Consider the following 18,195-nt stretch of genomic DNA (forward strand, 5'->3'; position numbering starts at 1 on the left):
AGGCGAGCATAAAATTACGTTCACAAAAGATCAAAACGACCAAGTCTTCTTTGGATACGAAGACCCAACCCATAAAGACCCCATTGGTTTTCTCAGAGCTTAGATCCAGCAGAAATAGTCCAGTCTGCCTGGAGATGAGGCTCACTTGATGCCGAAGACCCGGGTGGGAGGAAGAATATGAGCGGAAAGTGCAGATCAGGATGCGGTTATCTAATTTTACAGCGAAAATGTATATGCAGAAGAACTCCGGATTCAGGTGGATTAACGTCAGAATACCTCCATAGTAGGCCCTCAAATATTAAACGCTTGATGGCGACCTTCAAGATGAACGTTGTTTCTGGAATCGTGATGATTTACCCTGCAAGTACCAGGCTATAAGCGAAGTTTACTTATATAAGAGGATTACTGTGAGGCATATGGGAGGGTGTGAGCTTGGGATGTCCCATATACGTCGTCCTAACATCATCTTTGTTGTTCTATAGTTCCCGAAATCGGCTTGACCGATACATACAGAGTAACTCTACCCTGGCCATGCCGCCAAGGTTAGCGCAGATAATTAATGGAGCAAGGCGCATCAAGCTGAGGGCCGCAGTATATGCCATCTGTGTCATGCGGCCATATAGTACAGTGAATCTTAACATCAACTGACCAAGAGTTGAAGAGTAGAATCTAATTACACTTGGCAGAATATAAAGAACCTTACTGAAGCATTTTCCTCTTGCCCATCACCTTTTATTAACGCGGTTTGCTCAATGATTATCCGCGCTAAAGCCATGGCGATGGGACACCAGATAAGAGGTATTCAGTATGTACTGGTTAAGCTGATTTTGGGAGTGGCTGTGGTCCTATCAGGCGTACGTGATGGGAGCGAACCCCTGTGCAAATTATTTATGGCAATTAAAGCCGTGTCTTAAAGTTTTAATATGTTTATCTGGTTTGAAAAAAATAAAAATAAATTGACTCAAATAGACTAGAACACTAGAACGCAATCAGTAACTGGGATACGATGTTCAACGACCATGTCCCGCACTTTTTCATGTCCCGCACTTTTTCGACCAATCTGCCCATTTACCAGTCCAACGCCGAACTAAGGCCGTCCAGTTCACGCTGGTAGTTCCGGTGCCGAGAAACTTGGTAGAAGAATTGGCTCACGAAGTCCTTTGCCGCCTTGGCGATTTGGAAGCCCTCCTTGAAGCTCTCTGGCTTTGGCATGCCAGCAGTAACAACTCCGTACCATTCAACAGGTTCTGCTGAGGCAGGAGATGCGAGCCTAACATCCAAAGTATTACCCAACACGCGCTTAACGAAATCGCAAGCCTCGCCAGTAGCTCCAATGGCTTTGAGATGCCCGAAGCTTTCCACAACCCAGAACCGGAGTTGGCCGTTCTTCAATAGAGTGGTGATATGGGACCCACCCGGGATAAAGGTAGCATCAAACATTGTTGAGCGCTGGCCATCATACATATGGTCTGCAATCACACCATCTGAGTTCTCAGAAGACTGCCCCTGAGCATAAATCGGAGATCGCTTGGTGCCGATCACAAATGGCAGTGCTCCTGCGGCCTTGATAGCCATCTTCATACCCGTAAAAGCAACTTGATCGAAGCCGTCACCAATGAGTATAGCAATGCGACGACTCTCAATAGTAGGCTTTTCTGGCAGAAATTCGGTTTGTGACAGACCCTTGGCGCGGTTGCCAGGATTTGGCATGAGTTGTCTGTCAGGAATAGGAGCCCCGACTAGCTCAGCGACTTGCTGGGCAAGTTTCAGGTCAATCTCGGAAAGCCTAGTCCCGGCGAGACGTTCGTATACAACAGGGTCATCACAGTGGTCAAGTTCAAAAGTTAAGGCCTTCATGATGTGTGCCTTTTCGTGCTCAGACATCGAGTTGTAGAACATTTGCGCTTGGGTATGATGGTCGCGGAACTTCTCGCTGAGCGCACGCTTTTTGAAACCTGATATCTTCTCAGTGTATGAGGTGAATGCACCCTCTTCTGCCTTGGCTGGAGGTAGCGCCTCGAACCTATTTGGCCAGTAGTTGACAGGACCCTTGCTGATTCGGTGACGCATTGCACCGTCGCGATTGAAGTTCATCACAGGGCAGACAGGTCGGTTGATTGGTAGCTCTTCCCAATTGATGCCCAGCCGACTGATTTGAGTGTCAAAGTAGGAAAAGTTCCGGCCTTGCAGCAATGGATCGTCCGAAAAATCAATACCAGGGACGATATGACTAGTGCAAAACGCGACCTGTTCAGTTTGCGGGAAAAACTCATCCACATTCTTATTAAGCTCAAGTTTTCCAATACGTCGAAGAGGGACGAGCTCCTCCGGCCAAACCTTGGTCGCATCAAGAATATCGAAGTCAAAATCGTGCTCCTTTTCCTCAGGAATAGTTTGAATAGCAAAGTCCCACTGGGGGTACGCGCCATTAGCAATGGCTTCCATCAGATCCTTGCGATGGAAATCAGGATCCTGGCCTGCAAGCTTCAGGGCTTCATCCCAGACAAGAGAGTGCACCCCGAGTTTGGGTATAAAGTGGAATTTCACAAAATGGCGTTTACCGTCCTTGTTGACCAATGTATAGGTATTGACACCAAATCCTTGCATCATGCGATATGAACGAGGGATCGCTCTATCGGACATAGCCCACATAAACATATGGGTTGCCTCAGGGTGAAGATAGACAAAATCCCAGAAATTGTTATGCGCAGTCTGAGCCTGCGGAACTTCGTTATGTGGCTCAGGTTTGACGGCATGCACTGTTCGCCATGTTAGCTTACCTCTAATACATCTGTCAAGAGAAACATACCAAAGTCTGGGAACTTGATCGAATCCTGGATGAAAAACACAGGTATGTTATTTCCAACGATGTCCCAGTTTCCCTCATCGGTGTAGAACTTGACGGCGAAGCCTCTCACGTCTCTCACGGTGTCCGCGCTGCCTCTGCTGCCCTGCACTGTCGAAAAGCGAATGAAGACTGGGGTATTACGGGATGTGTCAGTAAGAATACCAGCATGGCTTACGTCCTCGGCACTTTCATAGAGTATGAAGTTGCCAAATGCACCAGTTCCACGAGCATGGACGACGCGCTCAGGAATTCGCTCATGGTCAAAACGGTGGATCTACAACCCCTGTCAGAAAGCTGAACCTGGTATTAGGAGGCTAAATTTGCCTTCTCCCTTGCGATTTGATCCTCCAGCAAAGATGGGCCAGTCTTGCGGTCAGATGCAACCTTGAGCCAGTTGTCGGGATTCTCTATGCGAACGCCATGATCCGTTGTCTGTGGCTTGCTGGTATGAGCGTCGACAGTGTCATGAGAAAGATCAACCGTCTTTTTGTTCTTAGAGGACGCAGACTGAGACGCTTGCTGGGCCTTCTCCAGACCCCGAGTAATAGTGGCAGCCATTTCTTCTGAAAATAAAAATGTTGAGTGCTACGGCGTTTCGAAGTCCAAAAGAATATGGCAATAGCAAGGTCAAGTATGCGAGGGAAACATTTATATAGCATGACCGCAAGAGCCGTGGTAAGATCATATGTCGTTCACGTCATTTCTACGTCAACGTGAGTAAACAGGAATATTGAATCACTACGGCCCCGATTGGTTCAATTATTTGAAATTGGTTGTAAATACATGGTCCGTCACGGAAAATGTTGTTGTTCGGAGATGACAGGAGGAAGATCGAGTTCCGAAAGGTTAGCGTCGAAGGTCGGAGAAATCTACCGCCGATACCCGAGCAATCGGAGAATGTCCTGCTGCTTTTTAGGGTTCGGAAGACATGATAGCGATCCCTGCTTGATTTTACTTCTTGGCCGAGATACAATACAATGCAATTGGTTTGGCAATCTGATAGCCGTTATACTACAAAATCATTTAAATGGTTTCCAGTCTACTTGGATAGTGTTCTAGTGCACTGCGGACTCACTCCCGGTTTTATCAATAATCTTCACGTTGAATAATTCACTTGCACGGGAATCCGTAAATTTAACCCTTGTCTCGGGTATTTATCAAGGGCAAAGGCCAAATGGACCGCGTACCTTCGATATGCCCACGGCGAGGCAAAAGTAGGCGGAGTAAGTCCCATATTGGAGCAATCAATGACAAGTTTCGTGTCACACTCCCAGTAAAACCCCTCGCTGCGGTTTCTATGGGGTTCTTGGAGAAGTGGGATTAGCACACGGACTTCAACCTCCAGGCCTCCACATGCAGGGTATTTGTAGCTTCAATTACCTGGAACACTATTTTCGACAGGAGAAAACTCTGATAATGTTAACCTCTTTTTGCATTGAAGGTGAACCGCCGAGGACTTCACCATATCAACCGAGTTGGTAGCTTCTAGCGAGGTTGGTACTTGGGAGCAAGGAGTGACGGAAAAAATAGTTTCGGACTTGATGACAATGGAAATTTGGCCTGAGACAGGTATTGGGATGACATCTGGATAAGCATCTTTGTACCTGAGCAGTCTCGAGTGAATATCGATCGTGGTCGATGGATGGGCCTTGCTTATGAGAATTGGCTTAGGCTCCCGTGCCTTCATCATGAGATGGAAGTGTCGTTTGACCTTTAGAAACGAAGACAATGCTCTTTGGTCCGAAAGAAGATATTCGCCAGGAAAATCATTAGCACAAAGAGGAGGGCCGACGTCTGAGATCCGATAGAGTTTGAATGGCTGCACTACCTCGCCAACAACTCTGTCATCTATGATCGTCTGGCATCGAATTCGATAGGAGACATAGCAATGTGCGTACACGATGGGATGAGAGTCGAATCCTCTATAGAGACTAATGCAAATCGAAGGAGGGGTGTCGAATGCCGACATTTCGGAATTATAAGGTGGGAGAATCTGGTCGGGTATTTTGAAATTAAACGGGATTGAGATATCTTGGATAGCGGACGAAGTTCCCATCTCAGGAAGTCTGCACTCTTGAGCCAAATGGAGCAACTTATCGGAGACATGTTGTTAGACTTTACTTGGTCAATAGCTGATAGCTAATTCCCACTAACCCGTTGACCGTTCACTTTCAGCGTATACGTATTTTCGGACTCGAGACATATTTGGTTCATCAAATCCCCTGTAGATTAGCATTTGGGAAAAGTGGTAAGGCTAATGGGAGAAAAACCTTCCAGGAACAGTTTGAAGTATCCGTCAAACGGTCCGCTACCACGAAACACGACAGAGCCACACAGGGCTATATTGAAGACGAAAGGAAGTGCATCATTTTCTGCCTTTGGGTGTTCATCATTCAAAACAATTTTGATATGAAACGGCATCGCTATGTTGGATTAACCACAGACGGATATAAAAGAATATACAAGCTGAAGGAAGCGAGCGCACATCCACAGGTTTATATAAAGTTTTGTAATATATATTCGCCATCACAATTTCCAAAAAGTACTAGACAGCGACATCATGATTTAGCAGTGCAAGTGTCTGGATAATTAGTCACCATCGGGGAATAGCAGATCGGATTAACGTCGGAGTTAACCTCGGGATTCAGGTTATCGGAAATGTTACCAGGGGCCGTTGATCTCCGATGCCTCAATATGAACTTGCAATTTGTAATGTAGGTAACGACTACATAACTTGAGTTTGTCAGCTTTCAGCTTTTCCTTGAATACCTCAATCGTCTAAGCCAACGCTTAATCATATTATATACCTCTATACCTCTTCCCCTCACCTTGTCTTCATTGTCTTGCCTGTGATGGAGGCTTATCTTCAGTACCAGAGAGTTCGACAAGCAGTTCAACAACAAGTGTCTGAGCTAAGAAGTGCTTGCAGCTGCCCAAGCTACACTGTTGGATCTCCTCATAACACGAAGTAAGTGTTGGCGAAAGAGTTCTGGTCCTGAATTGTCTGACACAACTTACAATAGATGTGAACTGAAATTTCATCATGGCACCCCGGAAAAGCAATCTTTCACGAAATCAACAGTTACAGATGAATTGATTCTCGTCGGCTGGGAAGGGCAAAGTGATCCTTTGAATCCAGCAAATCAAAGTACAGGACGAAAACTTTTCATGACTGTCATGGTTTCTTTGATTGCGCTGTCTGTCACTGCAGCATCTGCAATCGATGCATGTGGTGTCAGGGAATACAGTGAGTATTTCCAAGTATCTGAACTCGTGGGATCTCTCGCAACAGGTATGTCGACTTTTTTCTGCTTTCTGCTATCACCCCTCCATCCCTTCAAGCTCAGAAAAGACTCAAGCTGTATCTTTTGGACTGTTATTTAGGCCTTTTCCTTATCGGATTTGCGTTCGGCTCCCTGTTCTCCGGCCCATTCTCGGAGACCTTTGGACGCAATGCGGTATATCTAACAACCATGCTCATCTTTTTGGTCTTCATTATGGCGTCGGGATTCGCACCAAACCTCCACGGTCACCTCATTTTTCGCTTTCTCGCCGGATTTTTCGCTTCTACCCCACTAAGCTGCGCCGGTGGCACGGTCGCAGATCTATGGAATCCGGTAGAGAAGGCCTACGCCTTTCCTATCTACGCTATACCAGCATTCTCAGGGCCGATGGTCGGTCAGATGATTGGAAGCTACATTCCAGTAAAATTAGGCTGGCGCTGGCTAGAATGGATAATGCTTATAATGGGAGGTATAGTTCTGGTTCTGGTTCTCCTGTTTCAGCCAGAGACCTACGGCGATCTTATTCTCTATTGGAAAGCCTCGATACTTCGAAAAGAGACGGGAGATGAGAGATACAGAGCCCCCACGGAGATGAATTGCGAGAGTCTAGGGCAGCGTCTGAAGCTCTCGGTGCACCGGCCGTTTGCTATGTTCTACTCTGAGCTGATAATCATCCTGATCTCGCTCTACTTGACGATTATCTACATCGTCCTGTTCACGTTCCTAGAGGGCTATACTTTTGTCTTTGGCCAAACATACGGCATCTCCGAGGGCCTGACTAGTCTGTGCTGGACTGGTATGCTAATTGGCACCTTGCTTGTGGGCTGCGTGGTGCCAGTAGTGTACAGTTGGACAGCGAAGGCTTACGTTCGAGGCGAAGCCTCTGCAGTTGACCCTGAGATGAGACTCTGGTATGCAATGCTCGGTGGGGCACCAGCAGTGCCAGTCAGTCTATTCTGGATGGGATGGACTAGCAACGTAAGTCTTCTGTATATCAAGTGAATATGTGGAAGACTAACTTTCTTTTCTCATTATGATACAGCCGGCAATCTCGATATGGTCTCCTCTCGTCGCGACCGTCCTCTTTGGCTTCGGCATTACAACTATCTTCATCGTTTCTTACATGTATCTCATCGATTCCTACGATACATACTCGGCTTCCGCACTAGGGTTTCTTGTGTTCACGCGATATGTGGTCGCGGGCGGGGTGACTATTGCTGGTGGTCCGATTTATCAGTCTATTGGAGTACAGTATACACTCACGATACTCGGGTCTATCAGTGCAGTTCTGACCTGTGTGCCATATTTGCTGTACATATATGGACCGAGGATCCGCAAGAACAGCAATTACGCGGTTAATATCGACAGGAAGTGAGGTTTCCGACGAGTTTGCTGTTGAGACATTCAAGAGGTCGGCGGAGGACTCATACACAAGAAGTTGTTACATAAATGCTAGATCATATACTCCTTACTTCACGGAATTTTTCAACATTCTCATATTGATGAGCGAGCACGGAAGAAGTAGGACTACCGCGATGTAAAGGCGTTGTTCTGGTTATAAAAGATGTACACACTGCAGATGTAGCCACTATACTGGCACCAGCAGCTCAGACGCTTCTATAGGTAAGGCCAGATCAGGATAACTCTCAGCAAAAAAAAAAGAAGAGGAAAAAAACAAAAAAACAAAAAAAGAGGGCACTACTGGAGCAAGAAATTGGAAGCCCAGTAAAGAAAGTTAAGCGATAAGAAAGCTTTGGCAAGAGTAATTTGACTACTTTCGAACAGATAGCATGGTATCCCCGCTCGGCTTCGATGCAAGTATGGCCTTCCTCGCCGTACCAGCAACCAGGAAAGTCAATTCACTGTCGCATTTCCATTATAGCATTGAATCCGTTTGAAATGTCTTTCTGAAGATCCTCCAGTGTTTCAATACCCACGCTGACTCGGAGAACGTCGCCCTCGGCGGAATGATCCGACATCTTTCTCCATTCAATCAAGCTTTCCACGCCCCCAAGGCTGGTTGCGTGTTGGAATATGCGGAGTTTACTCGGGAGCCACTGCGCATACTTCTCACTTTTCATGACTAGGCCGAAAACCGGGCCAAACCCGTTAGGCATTTGCTTTTGAAGCCAGTTCATATCGGAGCATTGAAGACTGGCATGTGTAATTTTTTGCACAGTTGAATTGACTTCGTTCACCTTGGTGTCTTTTATCCTGTCGGTCATCCATGCAACAAGGGCGGTGCAATTTTCGCTCTGCCTTCTGCAGCGGATATCCAGAGTACGCAAGCTTCGAAGGCCGAGCCAAGATTCGAACCCGCCGAGAACACTGCCTAGCGCGCAACGGTCCTCCCAAAGACCTATAAAGAGATCTTCTCGCTGTATAGCCAATATACCGCACATGATGTCACTGTGTCCACCGATATACTTGGTGCCACTATGGATGACGATATCGGCACCCCACAGAAAAGGGTCTTGCAAAGCTGGTGGCCCAAATGTGGAGTCAACCACGAGATAGAGACCCTTCTCTTTGGCGATTTTCGCGTAAGCAGCAATGTTCCGCGCTTCACCGGTTGGGTTCAAGGGAGTTTCAAGATGTATAACGTCTCCAGGCTCGAGTTTATCCAACTGGTCCAGTCCTACTTTGAGGGTACCGGTCAGACGATGGTGTATGTCGAGCACAGCATGAGTCCCATGGTAGCCTCCACCAATTGCAACTTTCTTGGGCCCAAGCCGAACGAGATAGGCATGTATGGCGGAAAGTCCGGTCGCGTAAACCAAGGAGTTTCCTTTAAGGAGCTTTGTCAGGATGTGCTCGAGTCGAGATCCCGTGGGGCGGGCAAGTCTGGCATAGATCATGTCGGTCTTCTACAATGTGTATAACAGATTAGCAACATTCAAACTCCGATCGTCTTGCAGCGGACTCAACCGATGGCTTACAGATAGAGTTCTCCGGGGCTCAAGCTCTTCTGGATTGTAGGGGTATCGGAATGTTGTGCTAGGGTGCATGGCCGGCGCAACATCAGGCCCAGCATAGCGATCATCCATATGAATGGCATTCGTAGCCAATGAAAATGTGGCTTCCAGATCCTCCATTGATAAAGACATTTTCTTTGTGAGAGGTTCGATGGGAGCTGCGCAAATAGAATGTTTCGTATTTGCGGGCAGAACGGGGGTGCACAGAAATGTCCATGGCAACTCGTGGACATATATACTCAAAGGTGCTGCAAATTTCTTCTCTACATCACATCCGAAGGAAATGACTTAAATCCGACGACTACTATCAAACTGGGAACTCAAATCTCCCTTTACGTAACTGTAGTCCCTACACGGAGAAAAGTCGAGATTATTCCCGAAGAGAAGTAGTACGATTATGACAAGACTGCACAGGCAGTAGTGGAGTCTACTTCATGACCGAAGTATCAGTTCGGTCCTCCTGTGGGCAAATGAATTCCACATCTTCGCCTACTCCCGCTCTAGCAAACCCGTAGTAACTCTCGCATGCAATTCTGTATGGACACGCGTCGGATATAATACATAAGGTTAGGCTCGCATCAACCATCCAACCACCCAAAATTACGGTTCCCATGTAACCCCGATGTACATCGGAGATTTGTTAAAATCTTTGTATCGTTCGGAAATATTCACCCCTGCTCCGGAACCTTGACTCATGGATTAATTATATTACTCATCCCTTTCCTGGCATTGATCGGGCCTTGACAAAGGCCTCGCGCTCCTCTTTCCCCTCCTGACTTGACGAGGTTTTCTTACATCCTTGTTCATTGAAATCAGTCAGTATACTCCATTCAAATACAAAGACAAAAGTTACGGCTGGCTATTCTGTCGATACTCCAGCGTATACTCATCAAGTCACGATGTACCTACGAGCGATTCATGCGGATTCGCACATACCTACCCTTCGCAACTTCATCAAAAATAATCCGCTTGGCACTGTGACTACTGCAATCGCGTCGTCAGGCTATCCATTCCTTCAAACGAGCCATATCCCATGGGTTATGGATGTGACCGACGAGTCGAGTGAATCTGAGCTTGGTGTCCTTCGGGGGCACATGGCCAGACAGAATCCCCAGGCGAAAGCCATGATAGAGTCTGCCAAGTGCGCCATGCCTGATGGGGCTCAAGGTGGCGTGCAACTTGATAATGAGGTGCTGGTTCTGTTCACGGCACACGCTCATCACTATGTGACGCCTAAGTTCTATACTGAAACGAAGCCAGCGACAGGCAAAGTTGTGCCGACATGGAACTATTCTGCCGTACAAGCGTACGGCAAGGCCACCATCTTCTTCGACAATGGGGTCGCATCTACGGAATACCTGTCTCGACAGATCCATGATCTCTCCCAGCATGCAGAGACATCAGTGATGGGATACGATGGTGTGGAGAAACAGGGACCTTGGAAAGTATCCGATGCCCCTGATCGGTACATCGCTTTACTGCAGAAAAACATCATTGGCATTCAGGTCGACATTACCAGTCTCGGGGGCAAGTTCAAAATGAGTCAGGAAATGCCTGAAAATGACCGCGAAGGCGTTATTGCGGGGTTTGAGAGCTTGGACACTGCACTTGGCAAGGAAATGGCCCGCAATGTATCAGAAAGACAGGAGCTTATGAGAAACAAGACTTAAGCGTTAGCGATTTATTCGTTTGACTGCAGCTCTTGCATATGAAAACATTGCTGTAACTCCGATAAGTCTCCCACGCCCTTCTCCAGAAGTCAGGGGTCTTAGGTTTTAGCACTACTCAAAATGATAGAATACGCCCAGAGAAAAATAGCCGAAAAACGAAAAACGAAAACTCAAAGAAATGGCTACTTACTGCTATGGTTAACAATGTCACTGGGAAGCCGGATAGCACTTATTGTGAAAAGGAAACGCCAAAGCTGATGTTGAAGTAGTAGTCGTCGTAGTAGTAGTGCTCATTTACCGCGGATCTTTGTGAAGTGATATTCAGGCTACAGCAACAATATATATATATTGAAATGGGGATGGCACGATGGCAGTCTGACATAGCAGATGGGTCGATATCAATGGAGAGAAGACGACCAACCACTCCCATGGCTAGCTCAGGCGTGGAGAGCAGTCTCAGGGGGTAACGTATTGTGTAAGCGAGTGGAACATGTAAGCGAGTGGAACAGCCAAGTTAGAACACCACCTTAAAGGTGATAAATTACAATGTCTAAGTTCCACACTCGTGGGATAATAAGAAGGCTAACTCTAAGGATATGTTATATATAAGTAATTAAGTATACTGTAGGAGCCTTAGATTATTTAGAGACTCCAAGGCCGAGATGTATATATTTTTATATAAAAATGCAAAAATACACCTTATTTTACCGTAATCTCTTCAATTCTTATTTTATTTTATTAAAAGTCTCATAGCTATCTAATTTTACTACAATAAGATACTAGTCACCATATTGAATCATGAAAGGGTTTAGTTGTCAATATGTGTCATCACCAAATTTCGCATTTAAGGTGATGTTCTAGCTGTTCCACTCGCTTAAACAATAGTTAGCTATCGTACTGTTCTTGAAACTATATCATGAAGGAAAAATCTGGTGGAAAAACTGTAGTCATATTGATGATGGTAAGTTCCTATCTCTAGAAGGAGAAGACTGCATGCATGCTTCCTGGGGCATTTGCGACACCTCAGGCCAATAATACAGTACTGTTACGGGTACCACCACTACAATAAGAAAATACATTCGCAAAACCTTTCGTAACACTACATGGATGCAGTAGTTTGGCTAGTTGTAGAATTTTCATGTTCATATCTGTGGTCTTATATAGCATGGATTGCGGGTTTGATCACCTTTTGTACCGTTCGCATCGTAGCAGGAAGATACTTGGTTGTGTATTGCAATAATAAACACAGAATGTCCGCTAGCTCCCTTGCCACTCTACTGTGTTACCTCGTTCCCAAGTAGACGCCCTACTTCTTCGGCGATACACATCACTCTCTCCTCAGTCAATCGCCTTCCTATGATCTGCACTGCCACCGGTGCGCCATGATACTCTGCCGGGTTATCTGTTACGCCGTTAGTCTTGCATTTTGCAGAAGCCGTGTTACTTACATTCAGCCTGCACAGTCTTATCAATATCTGACAGCGGCTTCAACTTCTCGTTTTTGACATCGATAGCCTTGTCAGCATACGTGACTGGCACCACGACGCTAGTAAAATCGAGAATGTTGATAGCACTGGCGTATCCGTAATACTTGAATTTATTATGTCGGATAGCCGCGGTAGGCGTAATAGGAGCAATGATAGCATCTAGCTCTTTGCCAAGCTCCTTTTCAAATTGACGGATTTTGGAAAGATATTCGCATTGGTAATCCCATTTCTGAAGCTGCACATCCCAAAGCTCATTGACGTTCATCTTTGGCAGGTTTGGGCTCACTAGATCGGCGATATTCGGGATTGCTGGCTCTCCAGAAGCTTTGAGAACACCGAATATATCCTAAGTAGTATAAGTGGCTGTATTTCCTAAGTATATTAAAAGACTTACAGCTCCCCCGTCAGACGCGTATATGCGATTGGCAAGGCTAACACCATGTGCATGCTTGTAAGGTTCCCAAGGATGAACTGTATGCCCAGCTTCACTGAGCTTATTGATAACAGTTTGAACTGCTCGTAGAACCGGTGGATGAGGCATAACCTGTTAGAGCGGGTAAGCGGCCTTGCAAAAGTTCGTTAACATAGACAAGAATTTACGTTGCCGTCACATGAATAATAACCTAGAGTCAATCCACTGGAGGATATCTTGGTCTTGATAGTCTCCTCTTCGTCTCGTCGCCACGGCATTGGAATAACCTTTGAGTCGTAGGACCAAGGTTCCTGAGAGAGAACAGATGTAACAAAGAGTCGCATGTCAGCTACGGAATGGCCAAGTGGTCCGCATACGCTGTGGATCGTCTCTTGTCCTTCCATGCTGTTGGCCATCTTAGCGTAGGGAAGACGGCCATGACTAGGTCGGAGACCGTAAAGGAAATTAAAGGCTGCCGGAACTCGTATCGAGCCACCTGGTTGTTCTTTTTAGCTTTTTATCAAACATAGAAGAAGGCTCAAGCTGCATCTACTCACCAATGTCAGTTCCAACCCCTATCACACCGCCACGCAATGCAACGATAGCGCCCTCTCCCCCAGAGCTCCCTCCACAAGACCAGTTCTTGTTTCGCGGATTCGTGGTACGGCCATGGATGTTATTGACGGTCTCGCACACCATCAGACTTTGGGGTACAGAGGTCTTGACGTAGAGTACTGCACCAGCGTTGAGAAGCATGGTCGTAAGGACAGAATTATCGTTATCCTTCTTTCCAATCCAAGAAACATAACCCATAGTAGTGTCAAGACCCTGTTCTCATTAGCTGTAGTCCGTGATAGGTGTAGAGATCGACTTACCTTTACGCGGAGTTGGTCTTTCAATGAAATGGGCAGTCCGTGCAATGGCCCGATTGGCTTCTTGTGCTCTGCAAAGTAACCATCCAGATACTGCGCTCTGGCTAGCGCAATATCGGGGAAAAACTCATGAATGCAATTCGTCTGTAATGGATCAACAATTCTTGTTTTTCATAACTTCGTAGGGCACTCGACTCACCAACTGATGCGCCAGCGCGGCTCTCTTGCAAAACGCCCTGGTGACCGCAACTGAGGTAAGCTTTCCAGTAGCTAGATTTTGAACCAACTCTGTAGCTGAGCATTCAGTAATAACCAGTTCTTCCGGTGTGAGGTGTCCACTCGTCCTTGGGAATGACATGACAGAGCCGTCAGCGGGGTGAATTTTGATGCGCCATTCTGGAGGAATTGACGCCTCGAGGTCACTCCTCTTCTTCGTTGCGAGGGATTCCCAGTCCATATCAGAATTATAACCTGGACGGTTAGGTAGCCGGATGGTATTGCTATTGAAAGAAAGGGGAAGGAACATATAAATAGCTTGAAATTCTTATGCGGGGTCTGTCCAGAAAGTGACAGGGGTTTGTGACCGTGAACGTAACAAGCTAGGAACGTATGGAACCGTATGGAGTGGTGTTGAGATAGGAAAACATTACGATACCGCGTGAAGACATGAGGCAGGTAATTAAATCATTTCCTATCAAGTCATTGCGGGGCATTCGTTTAAGGTTTCACTTAGTATTAACTCCCCAGTATTTCTCACGATTTTTAGAGCCGGTTTACGCTAGTTAAGCATTCCCCCTTACCGGCAATTGCTAACAGTTCGGTCGGATGCCATTTCACTCCCATATCTTGTCGGCGACTCATGGGAGCCTAAGTCTAAACTCTATAGTGCCCTGTGCGCATTACTTCTAAAGATACAAATCGAGATACTCGCGGTAGGTAGTCCGGAACAAGTGAGAAACTCGCATCCACGTCGCGTTCAAAGGTCGCGAGGTTGTTGCACATCACACCATAATTTAAGGGCCATATTAGAAGGAACCCATGGAAGCTATTCGGACACCCTCTCCACCTGCTAGACCTAATTAAGCCGGCCGCAATAATTGTATTTCCAATGCATTAATCGCTAAAAATGCATGCATTTCTTGGCAATGCTAATGCATGCCCCGAGCATCGGAGGTCTCATGGATACTCATACCCAATATACCATCTGAGTACCTACATTTAATATGCAAAACACTAGTAAAAATAAGTCACTCTCTCGTAAATTTGGCTTATCTAAGCCCGCCCGAGCATGCTCCTAGCACTCTTAGGGCGGGGAATAGCTTCATCGGCATCTTAGGGAGCGCAAACTATAGCCTAGGCGTTGCCCGCAAGCATTCCTACGTCGCCGGCGATATCTTAGGCACTAGGAGTAGCTTTATCTACGGTCCAGGGTAAGAATTTCTGGTCTGATCGGCTTAGGAAGCGTCGAAGAGCCCAATAAATAGCCTTAGGAAGCATTGGTTATATTGCCAAATAGGTAATACGCCAAAATTGTCTCGATCTTTTGACTTTCTCATGCTTTTTTTTTATAAAGAAAACCGGAAATGCTGGATTCCTTCAAATCCGCAGAGTTGTGATATCAGTATCGGTTTCCTAATTGGGACTAGTGACTTATTAGGAAATTGGTCGCTGGTAGATATTTGATTTAACTAGATGTCCACATAGCAATTGGAAGTACCTTGAGTTCAGGAAGCCAGTTCGTCGTGGGTGAGGAATGATGGTGACTTAATTTTACTAGGGGGCTGTATAGTAAATAGAAGTGAGTACATTGGATCCATGACCGCCGATGCTCGGGCATCCTGCATTGCCAAGAATTCATGCATTGGAAATACAATTATTGCGGCCGGCTTAATTAGGCGGAGAGGGGGTCCGAATAGCTTCCATGGGGGTCCTTCTAATGTGGCCCTAATTTTAGAGTGTCGGCAATGCTCGCAATTAGTTGACGCGTTCTGGGTTTCGGCGATAAGATTCAGATATTTACCCTAGGCCTGATCCGTCGCACAAATTGAGAGGTTCTGGTCCATTTATGTCCGAACAGCATGTGGAAGTCCGATACGTATTAGTGACAGGGGATGGAGGTTACGGCGCATCGGAGAAATATACGGGCGATCTTTGTTTCATCAAAACCCGGGTATTTATATGGTACTCCGTATGAGAAGGTGTATAATGGCCAAAGCTGGGTAACATAGTAGTGTCTTTCCATTTTTCCCCCTAGTCCGTCCTTTTCCGAAATACCGTCGTGTACTGATGTTTTCTCTCATTGGTAGATCACCTATGCTACCCGCCCTCTCTAGAATAAGGAGTGTTTTTTTTGTCTGTCCAAAAATTCCTGTTCTTCCGGATAATACAAAGCACTAAGTGTCAATCTGATGTACTAGTTTTATGGTAGGTTAGAACATTAAAACTTGAGTCATTCCAATCGTAATCAATCTTCAGCTCATGATTGGAAATACATTGGCTTATGTCTCAATTCCGGCCGATCATACAAACGGAAACATCTATAGAAGGTAGAAGGCAACTCTTCAAGGTTCTCTAATAGTTTGACTTGACGAATCATGCCGATGGGATTCGCTATATTATCCTTGAAAATCACATATACCCACTCTACCAGGTCATGAATCAAAATGCCACCTGTAAGTCTCAGCCCGTCGTAAGAATCCTAGAAAGCAAACCCCTTCCATGTCAAAGAAGCTGCGATCACCTCTAACTCTAATTGATACGCAAGCTGACATTAGAATGGTTTATTGACAGACATAGAGTCGAACTTTTTGATCTGAAAATTGATGTTAGTCTCAACGTCATCATTGCCCCGTTGTTACTCACCAACTCAACAACACTGGCATAAGTACCACATCCAAGGATAACCAACACAAGGAGTGAAACGAACCCATTCAAAGCGGCCTTCCATATATTTCATCGGGAGTACCATGACCCTTCGTTAACAAGCAAAGAACCACATTAAGGCAGGAAAATAGAAAGAAAGACTGGAAACAAACAAGGACGAACAAATTGAAAGTAGCTCTGAGAAAAGGGAATGACATCTGCAATGACCCAAGCAATGAGGGTTGTGATAGTCTCAAATATGGTCCATGTGACCCAGCCTTTTGTAGTATTCACATATCGGACGACACAGTTCCGATACAATTGTCCATGAATGAATCGACACACAACAGTTGTGTTGATGGAACCAGAACTGAAGATCACAGGTAGGGCGATACCAAAATGATCCTTGACCAGAGCTCTCCAGCAGACGAGAGAGCAAGAGATTGCACTCCTTCTCCAACTATGTAGTAAATGACACCTCCGGTCACAGTGTAGATGGTAATTTCAACGGCCCCCAGCGTCACAACGATTTTACATAATCGACTGGGGTGTGCATTTCTTCCATTAAAGATGGCTGAGCGGCAGCAAATGAGTATGCAAAGACAATGTTGTTGACAGCGATAAAGCCATCAGACAAGCCAAGGCCTTGCTCTGGCCAGGCGGACCAGGTAGCGACTGCATTATCGACTGAGTGAAAACTCTGTATCCCCGTCACGATGATAGTAAATCCCAGAGCGAGTATGATGGATGCAAAGTCAACATAGACGAGTATAGCGACTCTGGCGAATGAGGGCGGAATAGCAAACACAAAAAGAATGACGCCGGAAATGATGCTGAGTATGATCGCGCATATCCCGCTTTTTGTGATAGACACGAAGGCAATCTCGCCGGTTAAGCAATGAGACCAAATTAATAAAACCCCTAGTGTCTTGCCAATTGAACATCCACTCTAAGAGCCAGGCAGACACGACACACCCCCATCAGGGAGAACGGGGACTCAGCATTGTTGTTTGGAGGATATTATTATTTATTCCTTTACTTTCCAGGGAGCACAAAACACTATGTAAAACGTGGGGCTTAAGTTGATTTCAAATCAACTTGGTTCTTCGTATACATTTGCATCATGAAGGAATTATCTCCGATGATGGGGCTTGGTTCCTGATCTACACCAGGCTTATATCACAACAAGAAGACACAGTTTGAGAATCTATTCGATGAGTGGACTGATACACGGTAATGGATGGAGATGGATACAGATCTGATCACTTGATAGGAGTGCATCTTCAATTTCTAGGCTCCCTGCGAACGTTGCCAGATTCTGGATGGAGCTTTCAACCTCTTTGCAACTTGGTCAATTATTCACATATGGATATTGTAGAGTTTAGTCATCTAGCACGAGGTTACTCCGGTAGAGCGTGCTGCGATGGGTAAATATGCCAAGTTCTGTAGCTTGATTGACAATTTCAATTCATGTTTTAGGCCAAAATAAAGCGAATCCTTTTTGGAGGCCGTATTTCGTGACCATTGCGCACGACTATCTGGTATAATCAGTTCATCCAACGCACACTTTCCCTTTCTTTCTTCTCTTTCTTCTCTGGATCTCGATTGCAACCTACAAAATGCACATGCATGTTTCCTCTATCATTTTCATCTATATCTTGAAATGGGGACGGCACGATGGCAGTCTGGTGTAGCAGACGGGTCGATATCAATGAGATACAGCACAACCAACCACTCCCATGTCCTGCTCAGGCGTAGAGAGCAGTCTCTATAGGTGGCTATTGC

The 18,195-nt window shown here is 45.9% G+C and overlaps 5 protein-coding genes across 5 annotated transcripts; 2 read left to right on the top strand and 3 right to left on the bottom strand.

Moving 5' to 3' along the window:
* Positions 1–1,068: 1,068 nt before the first annotated feature.
* catA (catalase catA) lies at positions 1,069–3,406 on the bottom strand (the record flags this gene model as incomplete). The annotated part of the gene is made up of 3 exons (XM_058521742.1): positions 1,069–2,759; positions 2,810–3,122; positions 3,173–3,406. The coding sequence occupies 3 exons, from the start codon at positions 3,404–3,406 to the stop codon at positions 1,069–1,071; spliced, it is 2,238 nt and encodes a 745-aa protein (XP_058365219.1).
* Positions 3,407–5,700: 2,294 nt separating this feature from the next.
* N7446_013001 (MFS transporter) lies at positions 5,701–7,507 on the top strand (the record flags this gene model as incomplete). The annotated part of the gene is made up of 4 exons (XM_058521743.1): positions 5,701–5,816; positions 5,872–6,140; positions 6,233–7,110; positions 7,175–7,507. 4 exons carry the CDS (start codon positions 5,701–5,703, stop codon positions 7,505–7,507), a joined length of 1,596 nt encoding a protein of 531 aa, XP_058365220.1.
* Positions 7,508–7,991: 484 nt separating this feature from the next.
* Positions 7,992–9,239, bottom strand: N7446_013002 (Cys/Met metabolism PLP-dependent enzyme-domain-containing protein; the record flags this gene model as incomplete). The annotated part of the gene is made up of 2 exons (XM_058521744.1): positions 7,992–8,999; positions 9,072–9,239. The coding sequence occupies 2 exons, from the start codon at positions 9,237–9,239 to the stop codon at positions 7,992–7,994; spliced, it is 1,176 nt and encodes a 391-aa protein (XP_058365221.1).
* A 767-nt stretch (positions 9,240–10,006) lies between these two features.
* Positions 10,007–10,777, top strand: N7446_013003 (FMN-binding negative transcriptional regulator; the record flags this gene model as incomplete). The annotated part of the gene is made up of 1 exon (XM_058521745.1): positions 10,007–10,777. The coding sequence occupies one exon, from the start codon at positions 10,007–10,009 to the stop codon at positions 10,775–10,777; it is 771 nt and encodes a 256-aa protein (XP_058365222.1).
* Positions 10,778–12,051: 1,274 nt separating this feature from the next.
* N7446_013004 (amidase) lies at positions 12,052–14,005 on the bottom strand (the record flags this gene model as incomplete). Its single annotated transcript, XM_058521746.1, has 7 exons — positions 12,052–12,179; positions 12,226–12,610; positions 12,659–12,808; positions 12,865–13,172; positions 13,234–13,504; positions 13,552–13,692; positions 13,748–14,005. 7 exons carry the CDS (start codon positions 14,003–14,005, stop codon positions 12,052–12,054), a joined length of 1,641 nt encoding a protein of 546 aa, XP_058365223.1.
* Positions 14,006–18,195: the final 4,190 nt, after the last annotated feature.

Source organism: Penicillium canescens (assembly GCF_028828765.1).
Source record: "Penicillium canescens strain IBT 15451 chromosome Unknown utg000011l_segment0_segment0, whole genome shotgun sequence".
Lineage (NCBI taxonomy): Eukaryota > Fungi > Ascomycota > Eurotiomycetes > Eurotiales > Aspergillaceae > Penicillium > Penicillium canescens.